Here is a 12,497-nt window from a genome sequence, read left to right on the forward strand (position 1 = left end):
CGGAGCTGATAAATAAAAATGCTTGATGACATAAGCTACAAATATCGTTGCTTCAGAGGAGGAGCTAGAAATATTTTTATTATTATCTTGTTCTAAATAAAAATAATGTGAATTTAGAGAACAAAAAAATGTCCATTTTGATTTCACATTGAGCTTGTTAGACTTTCCAAGTACCAAGTTGAACTTTAATATGTCTGCCATCTAGTGGCAAGACTCTTTTTTGCAAAGCGCTCTTGAAGAACGTCAATGAAGGACATTTTCTGCATGGTCAATTTCTAATTAAGATGCAATCAGTTCAATAACGATAGTGTACACAAAACAAGCCAACATCCATAAACATAATTTTCATGATGTCCCACACCACTTTACCTGGTATCCAATATCCCAATGCAAGTGCACACACATTTACAGTTGATTACAATCGCTCAATGGAGTTGATTCTAGGTCAGTGTTCATGCAAACTGTTGTCTGTTAAATTCATTAGGGATTCATGATTGACAGCGGAGGGTGAATAAACAAAGTGACAGAAAACTTAACAAACCGCACACAAATACAAACATATACAATAAACCGAGCCGCCGAGCCCAGTCTGAGCAAAAGCAATGCAAAGCTGAGCTGTAACCCAGATTAACAGACAGACAGGAGGCTGTAGCTCTGAATAGGACAGCAAACTGGCTGTGCAGTCGAGGCAGACAGGTCGAGATGGGAGGGTGTGGGGTGATTTTCGCAGAGGAAACAGCCTGCCTGCTCTCTGGTCGCTGTAGTGATCCACTAAACACTGACAACATTATGCTGTTCTTCCCTAAGGCCAACCATTACTGACAGGCCCCTGAGGCCTTCAACTGCACACGTGTCTGCTCCATGTGTGACATATTCATTTCTCTTTGTTGCACCAGCTCTCGGTCTCTCTTGCTTGTGCTCTCTTTTCAATCTCTGGTCCCAATGCAAATGTTGCATTACAGAATTTGCACATCTCTCGTTCTTTTGCGGGCATATTCAGTGAGGGATGGAGAGGTTATGTTTGATACAGCAGCAGTGACAGCCTGTGCAGGCAAGCGAGGCCTGCATGACGCAGTCAGTGTGTAACACTGTTTACCAAACAACGTGTCACTCTCCATGTTCATATAGAACAGAAAAGTCACATTCTGAGATGTTGTGCTTCTGGGTCCATTGCAACGGACACTGTGAAACATGCATGTCTTGTTAAAATAAATATTTGTCATTTAGAAATAATGCTAATAAAGACAATAAGGAGCTCAGAAAAACACAAAATGTAAGTGTATTTTCTCTAAGTAATCGATCTATATCTTTTAGATCAATTTTTCAATAATTTATTATGATTATTTTTTCATGTAATATTCAATTGATACTCTAGATCTTTGTATCAATAATATAATAATTCATGTTTATGCATTTATAATTTTTTTCTATCATTTAGAATATATGAAGAGTTCAGATGCAAAAGCCTCTAAATGCCATTTGAAATTTTCTTCTTTAATGATGATTTTTATCAAACTTGTATATTTAAGTTCAGTAATTTCACTTAAATAACAATTAATAGGTAATTATCATTGTCATTTAAGTGAAATCGCTGAACTTAAATATACAAGCTTAATAAAAATGATCATTCTAGAAGAAAATTTCAAATGGCACTTAGAGGCTTTTGCATCTGAACTCTTCATATTTCATTTTATGTATATATATATATATATATATATAAATGTATATATTTATAAATATAAATATAAATTATAAATGTCATATATATATATATATATATATATATATAAACAAAAAAAATCATTAATTATTTATTTGCTCATTCAATCTATTTACATATTTAGATCATCTCCTCCAAAGCCCAGATGTAGAATAATGCAGAACAATCTGGAAATTATTGTGCTGTGAAAACAATATGAAAGCTTCGAAAAATGTCTGTAACTTCTGGAGACGGGCTCAAAGTTAAGCTCTTGCTCAACGGTCACATGGCAGAATGCTGGATATTTTACAGACTGAGAGTCCCTGACATTTACATTTATCTGAGGAAAACACTCTCAGAATTGACTGTCGCAGGCTTTAGTGGCTTCTGCCTCTCTGCTGGCTCCAACTCTGGATGCCCTTTAACAAAAACCAATGAGTACAAACAATGCACCATTTAAAAAGAAAGGTAGAATGGTTGAAGCTTCAAACTAAAAGTTTAAATTAGTGCTGGATGCCTAAGGACTTGGGTAGAAAGCTTTGACAAAAGACATTGAGACAAAGATCTAAATTCAAAAATATTGCTAATATCTAATGGAAACCTTTAATGCCAAATTAATAGTGATACAATTAAAGCAATAAAAGCAAATAAAGACTTCCATTATGTTGAGCAGCTCTTGATTGAATTTTAAATTCAATTTCCATGTCCATTTTAAAAAGCATCCTGAAAAGTGGCTGAAAATCCTAAAGGCTGTTCAATTCCGATTTTTTTGGAATCGACTCGAATCGAAGAATGGAATCCAACGCCTCGGAGTTGAGAAATGGTTTTCTTTTTCAAATCATCTTTCAACGCTAAAATGGCTCACATTCAGTCTGGAACGCCTTTTCACGAAACAATTACCTAAACAAATGTATTTTTATCTTCTTGTATACATGTTTCACTCAACAACGGATGATCATACCACCGACACTTCTATGTTTGAGTCACAAGTGTTTACTATTAGTCACCTATAAATCACATTCAATTTTCCGAGTTTCTTCTCCGTAATACGATCCACAGCAGTCTCATGTGAAACAAAGGCACTGATCACAGAAACTCTGCACGCCGTGCTGTTTAATATCAAAATAAAAGCTTGCCTTTCATCTCAGCTTATTCACTGAGACCTGTCCCACGCATCCACTTACACTGGCTCAATTTGGTAGATGCAGCCCCTTCCCAATCAATCTCTTTGAGTGAGCCCTCGCGTCCAAAATAAGATGGGTTCATTTATAAAATCGCCTAACACGGCCAACTTGATTGGGACACACAACTGCCGCCTCTTGTTGAGATCACACACATCGCTTCAAAAGAAAACACACAAGACGGATGGACATTTGCATGACATACATATTTATGAGCCCCCCTTCTCCATCTCACTAAACTCAATACAGATCTTGCGAAGCTCACAGTCAGCCCTGACACAAAGTCACGCATGATTCGAATTGCAGCAAGCCACAGAGCCTCGTCTTTTTGAGGGCCATGTATGGGTGACGTGCTGTACGTGAATGCATAACAGGGTTTACTCAAGAGCACGCCGAATCAGCGATCCACCGCTGAAGTGCATTACCATTTTGATGGGTGCGGTGATGAGGATGGTGATTACAATGATGGTGCCGTTTATGGTGATTGCTCTCGGGTGTAATCCTACAGGCCCGTGCTCAACGTGAATGAGTGGCGGGATGGGCAGGAGGTGGTTGAGAGATCTATTCAGGGGTGGTGTTTGGGGATTCAGATAGGACAGGGGCGGATGGAGGTCATAACAGCAATGCACGCCGTCGCCAGAGAAATCGCACAATAACGCAGCTATGATCCACATTCTGTGAGTAACACAAAGATATAAATAGCACTAACTCGCATATGAAATGCCATGGGGATGTAAAAGATTTGTGACACTTAGTAAACCGTGACAAAATGATACAAATCTCTTAATCCAGGGGCTTCCATGCAGGGGAAAAGTTCAGAGCAGGATCTGATGACGATGATACAATGAAATATTCATAAATGAAAATATTGTTTAATAACAGATAATACAACAAATCAATAATAATAATAATAATAAGTATTATTGATACAAATTCATAAATTAAAAACGAACGTAATTAATTTGGGCTGTTGACGTTAACATGTTAACGTAAGCGATTAATTCAAAATCCTCAAATTAATTTAACACAAATAAATTACTAACGAAATTTACGTCATGCAGTCAGATGGTGCAAGCACCTACCCTGGAAGGTGGAAATTCATATTGCAACCTAGCCTGGGTTTTCCCATACTGCCTTTGCGTATAGCGTGATTTTATTTCGCCTCAGCAAGGGGACCAATCACAGAACGGGGAGGGAGCAGCAAGGCGATGACAACGTCTATGTGACACTCAGAAGCAGTTTGTTTATATCCAACATGGCAGCAGACGCGAAGTTACCTTTTGATGCAGCCTTAGATATTGTTCTAAAGAACGCAAATAAATCTCTGACCCATTGTCGTCTTCCTCGTATAATTTCGTTTGCTCTAAATACTCTACATATCTGGTATGGCTATGAACTGTGTATAGGTGCATTCGTAGCACCCAATAAACGGCTCTGGCATTCATAAACCACGCCTCAAATACGAGAAAATGAACATATTGTTCCCAGACCACGTCTCGATGTCAAGACATGGTCTAACATTAGCCAGGCTAATTCAAACCATTTAATCAGAAAAGAGAAAAGAAAAAAAAAATCCTGTAAAAAAAAAAAAAAGATAATTTTCTGCCAGCTGGGGTGCCAAATAAACAGTAAATTTCCGTTAATAAAATATTGTTTATAACTGTAAATTTACGTAAACTCTTGTTTTATAGTGGTAATCGTGAGCAAAATTCACTTTTATATAGTGTTTGCATATAAATGTGTCTTTGCAGTGTGTGGACACAATGGGTCTCATTCATGAAACATTCGTAAATATACGAGTGATTTGCGCGTAAAGGGACCTTCCCGAAAACTTTTCTCCTGATTCACAAATACTTCGTAAACGTCAGATGTGATAGTGAAATGTGTGTGCATGCGTGTTAATGAATTCCAATCAGTCGTAAATTGGATGCGCGTGCACGTTCATTCTCAATTACCATAAATCCCGCGGCTGCCCATTATATCCGACTGACATCTTATATACGCATATAATAGCTATCAGAAGTTAATTTAAAACGCCACATTTTATTTTTAAGCGTACTAGTAGCATATCAGGTCCTAAAAAAAGGAAGCTTGGCAGCATATTACAGATGCAGTTAATGGAGTTTCATCTGTTAATCGAACAGTCCTAGAAGTGAGAAGAAAATGGTTTGCTTGACAGCAAAAAACTAATTAATTCAATTCGGAAAAATCGTATTAAAACTGGAGAAGGACCGCCATCGATCACCAGATCTGCTATTACTGGCTAAAAAAAAGTATGTAATTACTATATAAAATATTTTTTTCAAAATGCTGTTTAAATATGTACCCATTGGTGAATTAAAATGCAGCCTTATTAATGAGCAAAACATTCAGATGTTAAGCACACCATTTACGTGTGGCTGGGAGCAGGTGTAGATTTCTTGCATACCAACTAACATTTGGAAAATACGAACATTTTAATGAATCCGAAAATTTACGCCAGAACCACTTTACACACGATTTACACACAAATTCGTTCTGCTCGTGTTTCATGAATGAGACCCAATGACCATACAATGAAAAAAATCCATTCACTCCTTTTTTATCCTCAAAAAGTCTACACAATCTCAATAATCAAGCCGTTTGAATTCGTCATGATGTCATATTGCTCATGCTCCGCCCACTGACTGTCCCATATTACCATATTTTCACCCTCAGCCATTTGTATACTGTCCACCAAGGCATCATCACTCTACGTGTCTTTGTGTCGACACGCCCCATGGAAGAGGGGGTGGTGTCAGCATTTGCTCATTATCATTTAAAGAGACAACGGGTCGCTGTGAACGGAGCTGTTTTTGAGGAGCTAACAAGAGTGTTGTTTTACACACCCATTGAGGAATTTTAACCAAAGTATGTTACAAACTTTACATGAAGACACTAAATGGGCATCCGATGACCCCTTTAAAATAAAAAGCCAAATTCCTGGGAGATTTTCAGCCCAATGATCCAGTAGGCGAATTCATTCAAACAATCAGTCCAAAACATGACATGTACTGTACAAATGCAAGGCTATGAGGCATAGACTTACCGTGTTTTCAATGGCATCCTCTGTAAAAAACTGTCTAAACAACTCATATTTTCTGTTGTTTTTTTTGCCTAAAGAAATTTTTGAAGAGAAGAGATGTATATCCCTTACACCCTCGCTTTCATTCCCGATAAAAATCAAAGATGGCGCTGCCGTGAATAAGGTCTATAGAGACTCAAAGTTGCATTTTCAGTGAATTATTCATTCCAGTTCTGGGTTTGACTTTAAAACACAAGCTCTGTCATATTCTGTTATCGTTACTGAAGAGTGCGAGCCCTCGCTGTGAGAAATACAGCCTGAATGGAACGCCAAAACATCCCAACGTTGGCCAGATGATCATTTACGTTTTTCGGCTGTATAAAGCAAACCAGTGTCTTGCTATTGCTAATGTTTGTTTTGTTTTTTTTATCACTGATCTATATAAATGAAATTTATATAGATCAGTAGTTTTGATGGATGAGGATTGCAAGAATTATTTTATTCTATTGTCAACATAGTTGTATACCTCTCTTTATTCTAAACAGCATTCTAAACACCGAGTACTCTAACGGATATAAAAAAGGGCAACATAATAATATAGCTACCTTTATGTTCACGTAGGCGGTCCCTTGCAAGGGGATCATCATTAAGAGCAGCTTTCTTTAAAATGTCTGGCAATACAGTAGGTAGGCCTACATATAACAGTGTGCAACCTAATAGCTTATTTAATAAAGCACACTTCTGTTAGGCTACTTTTTTTTATTTCTAATCAGAGTATTCAACATGAAAGGATTTATTACACAGGGACCATCCCACTGGAATGTGAAGGCCAAACATGTGCTGGATTTCTGAAAGGAGTTGGCATAATGAGGCTTGAACACAGCCTGTGCTTGTCTGAAATTGCTAAGAAATATCTCTCACATTCTCACAATGATATCTCAAGGCTGCAAATATAATGCCTTAATTGCTTGTGTGATCAGAACAGCAGTATTTTCACTGGAGGGCTTGAAATGAATAAATTGTGCTTTTTCTTCTTGGAAGAAAAAAATATGCAAGTGGGTTTGATTTCAATGTTAAATAATATGCAGTCTTCAGTGTAGGCTAATATGTTATTTCTCTGCAAACATTGAAGTCAGTTAAAGTATGTCTGTGGTGAATGAATTAAATGACAAAATAACATAGGAATAGACTACAGGAGAACTATATCTAATGTACTGTGCCACAAAAGATGCGGATATGTCACTAAGCACCCAAAAACTGCTAGTAATGTTTGCTACTTATTTTTGTGAATCAGTGCTCTTGGCATCAAAACCAAATACTGATCCAGGTCGGATATAACAGTGGAGAAGAGATGCATGCTGTCAACTACTGTATAAAGCTAGATTTCACAAATTATAGCTTTTAAAATAGCCAAAAACAATAAAAGAGACACAAAATTGCCCATAATATTTAAATATGCAAGAATATCCATGCATAGGTCCCATATACAGTAGGTTAATAATCGATATTGGTTTTTTTTAGGGCTGTGCAAAAATTAATTGCGATTAATCGCATCCAAAATAAAAGTCTGTGTTTACATAATATATTTGTGTGTGCTGTATATAATTATTTTGTATATATAAATACACACACATGCATGTATATATTTAAGAAAATGTGTTATTCATATATAAAATATTTATATTCATATAATATAGATTATGTATTTATAAATATATACAGAATTTAAGCGCAACTAATTCTTAAATATATACATACATGCATAGGTATTTATATATAAAAAATAATTATATACAGCGCACACAAATATATTATGTAAACACAGAGTTTTATTTTGGATGCGATTAATCGCAATTAACCTTTGCACAGCCCTATTTTTTTTAAACATAATATCAGTAAAGTTCATTTGTAAAGTTCATTTTATCTATTATCTATTAACACTCATTTTAAGTTACACACAAATAAATTAATAACACTGAAACATAATATCTATTTTTCAGACTTTACATCAAATACGATAGATTGACACATTAACAAAATGATTTTTATATTTCATTTTGTTGTCGTTTGAAGGTTAAATCGACTGATTTTTCGGACTATTCTTTCATATGCCACGCATTACAGTGTTAAACACTGGTTTACCAACTTTAAAATAACCTAATTCTCTACGGTCACAACCAAGAGCAATACCTATAAATTGCGCAAAGATGTTTTACAGGTGGGTTGTTGGAGCTAGATGGGGCTTTAGAGAGAGTGAGAGGGGAGAGTCTCCAAACATTAGTATCATTGATTTACACAGCCTCCTCACAGCAAGTGCCTCACAGATATACACAAGTTTATTAATCAAATCTACCATGAAACCCCAGCACTACGTTGGACAGATGCTCAGTTCTGCTTGGTGAAACACTGCATCAGCACCTCTGATTTTAATGTAGCTTTTATTAAAGCAGTACATGAAGTCATCCACATTTTGAAGCTTTGATGAGCTAGCCGTCTGTACTCCATGCAACTCAACAAGCGAGAACCCGTTGTGAATAAAACTAATGGCTAATTTGAGTGACGGATTGGGCCGAAGAGCCACCTGCACAATCTTACGGCGCCGTTCCAGGTGGGATGGGAATGGCTGCCTGAACTACATACATCATTGAGTAAAACACAGGTGGCCTTTTACTGCTTAGCTGGGATTTGGCAAACAAGAAAAATGTAATCAAATGCAAATTACATACTATTATATGTTGCATACTGTAGTGTCAATTAAATCATTACCAAGACAGATTCCCAAGGTGTAACAGTTCCGCAGGCTCTGACTTTGGCAATTTTTTTTTCTGATTTCCCCCTCCATCTCTAAATTTGCATTCATTGAGGCAACTCTGGATTTTTTTCCTCCGGAAGATTTCCCTTAGTCAAACATTCATCTTCACACACAGTCGCTTTCCTTCAGCTTACTTTCCCACATCTAATATTTCAGTTTTTCATCAGCTAAATATTTAATCTTTTAGCAGCTGATCTTTGAATGGTTTATTAAAATGTCACACTTGAACTTTAACTCAGTAACCCTCAGGCCTCTCCAAATCAGTTTTATTATTTTGAATTAATTGACTATATTGGACACACTATACCGCTGTTCTTTTAAACGTTCAATTAATCAAAGAATCATGAAAAGTATTAAAGTTTCCACAAAAATATTGAGCAGCACAACTGTTTTTAACATTTATTAAAATAATCAGAATCAGAATGCCAAATCAGCATGTTAGAATGATTTCTAAAGGATCATGTGATGCTGAAGACTGGAGTAATGATGCTGAAAATTCAGCTTTGCCATCACAAGGAATCATTCGTTTTAAAATACATTAAAATAGAAAATTTTTAATTGTAAGAATATTTCACAATATTACTGTTTTACTATATTTTTGATCAAACAAATGCAGCCTTCGTTAGCATAAAATACTTAAAATCTTACCGACCCCAAACATTAAAAATAAATATAGACGGTAAAAATGTACTTTGAGTCTTTGCATATATATCTACATACGATTATATTCTACAAACCTACGATACATGTGTGTAATCTTTTACAATGTTCACTTTAATTCCACCCAGTTACCTTTTGACAAGCACTCAATGTCATACAAAATTGTCTGTCTTGCAATTATCATTCCACTTTTAATCTCCGTCTCCCAGAAAGTGTACAGAAAAGGTCCAGGACAGGAGTTAATATGACAAATGTGCGCAGAAAACCACTGTCTCCTGATAAATCATGGACAGTTCCGCAAAGAATTCAATTTTTCTACTGTAAAGGTCTGGCTTTGTGCCCAAAATGTGATTGAAGTAGTACAGTGGACATTAAAAGTCCTACCTGCTCTTTAACGGAGGCTAGAATGGCAGAGGTGGTCTCCGTCTCAGATCCATTCCCATTAGAAGCATTCAGTCCTGGGCTGAGCATGGTGGCGTTCTCTGCTTCAGCAGGCTGTTCTGGAACTGGCATGACTTCTGGGGAAAACAAAATACAAAATACTTCGTCATTGGACTTCAACACGGGAGCATGCCAAAAAACGTGTAACAATCCTAAAATGATTAGTTTATAAAGAAGACTGATCTGGTTCTCTAATTCTTAATGTTACTATTTTTAAAAATGCTTGACCATTTTGAACTTTCATGTCATTCCAAAGTCTGCGGAATGCAAAATAAGATAATTTGAAGAATGTTGGTAACCAATTATTTTTGGTACCCATTGACTTCCATTGTATTTTTTTGTAAAATGGACATACAGAGACTTGATAAAGTCAATGTTGGAAACCAAAACTTTTTGGTTACAAATATTGTTCAAAATATCTTATATGTTCCACAAAAGGGTGAGGGTGAGAACATGATAGATTTTTCACTTCATGAACCTAAAATTATAAATATAGTTTTGATAATGAGTCAATAAGATAAGTTTGAGGATTTATTTGAATGCTGAGAGTCTGAGCCTCCCACACCTCTTTGGATCTAGATGAAATAAGCAAGTGACACATTTTAGATTAATAACAGTGAAATCCACCAAAAGCAAATAGCCAGGCATTTTCAGTCTAATCTAATGTATTAGTTATTTCATAAACCCCCATGGTCTATTTACAGCAGCAAATGAGCAAATGTCAGGATGTAGAAAGTCATGATTGATACAACCAATGAAGCATCTGTATTGATTAGAAACAGATTCCAAATAATAACTGTGCTGGGCATTAGCTGGACTCAGATCAAGATAAATGGTTATGTAGGACAATCTCTGGATATTTTGTCACACTCAGTGGCGGCTGCGGCCAAGCCTGCCAACTTTGTTCCCTTGTTAATAAAGATGACTTGCCTCATCTGACACGACAGCGTACCTCTGCCTGGCGTTCTGAAAATCAGATTATGCCTCCTTAAACCAGCATTTCCACACTGTTTACCTTCCTCCACTCTTCCCTTCACACATGCTCACATAATTCACACCAAAGCTTCTAAATGCACCCACAAGAATAAAAGACTAATAAAATAATTCAGATGTTTATACAGACATCGTGCAAAGTGCTACAACACTCAGATGTGCAAAGGGATACCTGCCAAGCAAAGTCCAACTCTTGCACTGATTGCAAATTATTTGTTTTGTGACTCACTGACACAAGTGGAGGACTATGCTATTATTAAGCTATCACATGACTTCAGAATACTTGGAATATAGCACATAAGTTATATAAACTATGTTTAAGATATTTTTATGGTAATTTCGTGTCAATAAAACAAATGTATACAGGTTTGGATAGAATGACATGATGAGACTGAGCAAAAACATTTGGAACACATGATTTTTTTGACCAAACTATTGCTTTAGTACAAGAACTGGGGCCGTATTCACAAAGATATTTATCTTACCACTAGGAGTACTCCTAAATCGCACTAAAATATTTTAGCAAGGAGTTCTCTTAAAAGTTCACAATGCCTTTCAGACCTACTCTTTGCAAAGAAAAATGACAACTCCTAAACTAAGAGTGAGTCTTTGTTGCTATGGATGACGTCAATTCGCATGCACAAGCTTCCTCGCAATGATCAGGGTAAGTCATGAATTCAATTCAATTAAATCAAGGTAGCCTATACCCAATGAAAACCGCCACTTGTCTAAGAATGAAAAACGACACTTGCATGAACATTTGATTGGTTAATTGACATCCTAATATCCTAAATATACTACTTTTTAGTAGTAATGTTGCTCCTTTTGAAGTAATGTAATAGTTGAATGACAGTGTATTGTGAACTCCCTTAAACAGAAAAGAAAGCCAAAACTGGACACAGGATCAGTTACTGCTGCTGGCCCAGTTGGTGCTGAAAAAAAAAACATAATAAAAGGGAAAGGGTGCTACAATCCTTTGTGAATAGGTCTTAGTGAGATAAGAGTCCTCTCGACTACTTTTAAGCTGTCTCAGACTTAGGTGCTAGTTTTAGGGCTAAAATGCACACATTATTTGTGACACACACATTATTTTTAGGATTTGCTCCTATAATCGCCAGTTAGAAACTACTTTTAGCCTTAAAATTCTTTGTGAATACGGCCCAGTTCTTTCGAGCTGTAGTTTTCCCTGCCTGCTGTCTTGCAGTTTTTGGCACCTCCTTCTTCATCCTCACATTCTGGCTCAGCAGATTTTTCATGCAAACAAATGTGTGCTGCTGTAATGTGTTGCCGCATCTTTCAATGATACAGCTCATTTCATTCACTGCAGTTTGCCCTGGTAAAGGTAATGCGACCATATTCTAAACCCTGGGTACAGTATGTTGTGGGCAAATGGTGCAATGAAATATCTCTTGCCTCTGGAGTGGATTGCACTGTGCCCTTTTTTCTATAAACAGAGAGGATATTCTCTCTTCTCATACATTAAGCACTAAAACGTACTTTATCCAATTAGACCTCGGTCTAAAAGGTCATTTCGGAGAGTAAACAAACACAAGGATAAAAGATAGCCTACAAATGATCTAGTGAAACACACAGGGCTAGTGTGACTTATTCGGAAGGGATCTCAGTGAATCCGTGAATAAATATCTTCAATATGGTTAACCAAGTGAG

General features: G+C 36.5%; 1 protein-coding gene across 4 annotated transcripts in view; it reads right to left on the reverse strand.

The window, feature by feature from the left end:
- The window catches only part of ctnnd2a (catenin delta 2a), a 276,192-nt gene that overhangs the window by 236,567 nt on the left and 27,128 nt on the right, over positions 1 to 12,497 (reverse strand). For all 4 annotated transcript variants that reach the window (XM_089125770.1, XM_089125769.1, XM_089125768.1 and 1 more), the window contains exon 2: positions 9,780 to 9,913. In XM_089125770.1, the coding sequence (XP_088981896.1) occupies positions 9,780 to 9,908 (129 nt within the window). In that variant the 5' untranslated portion in view covers positions 9,909 to 9,913. The remainder of the gene's footprint in view (positions 1 to 9,779; positions 9,914 to 12,497) is intronic.

This window comes from Pimephales promelas, chromosome 22, assembly GCF_988280905.1.
Source record: "Pimephales promelas chromosome 22, fPimPro1.hap1.1, whole genome shotgun sequence".
Taxonomy (NCBI): domain Eukaryota; kingdom Metazoa; phylum Chordata; class Actinopteri; order Cypriniformes; family Leuciscidae; genus Pimephales; species Pimephales promelas.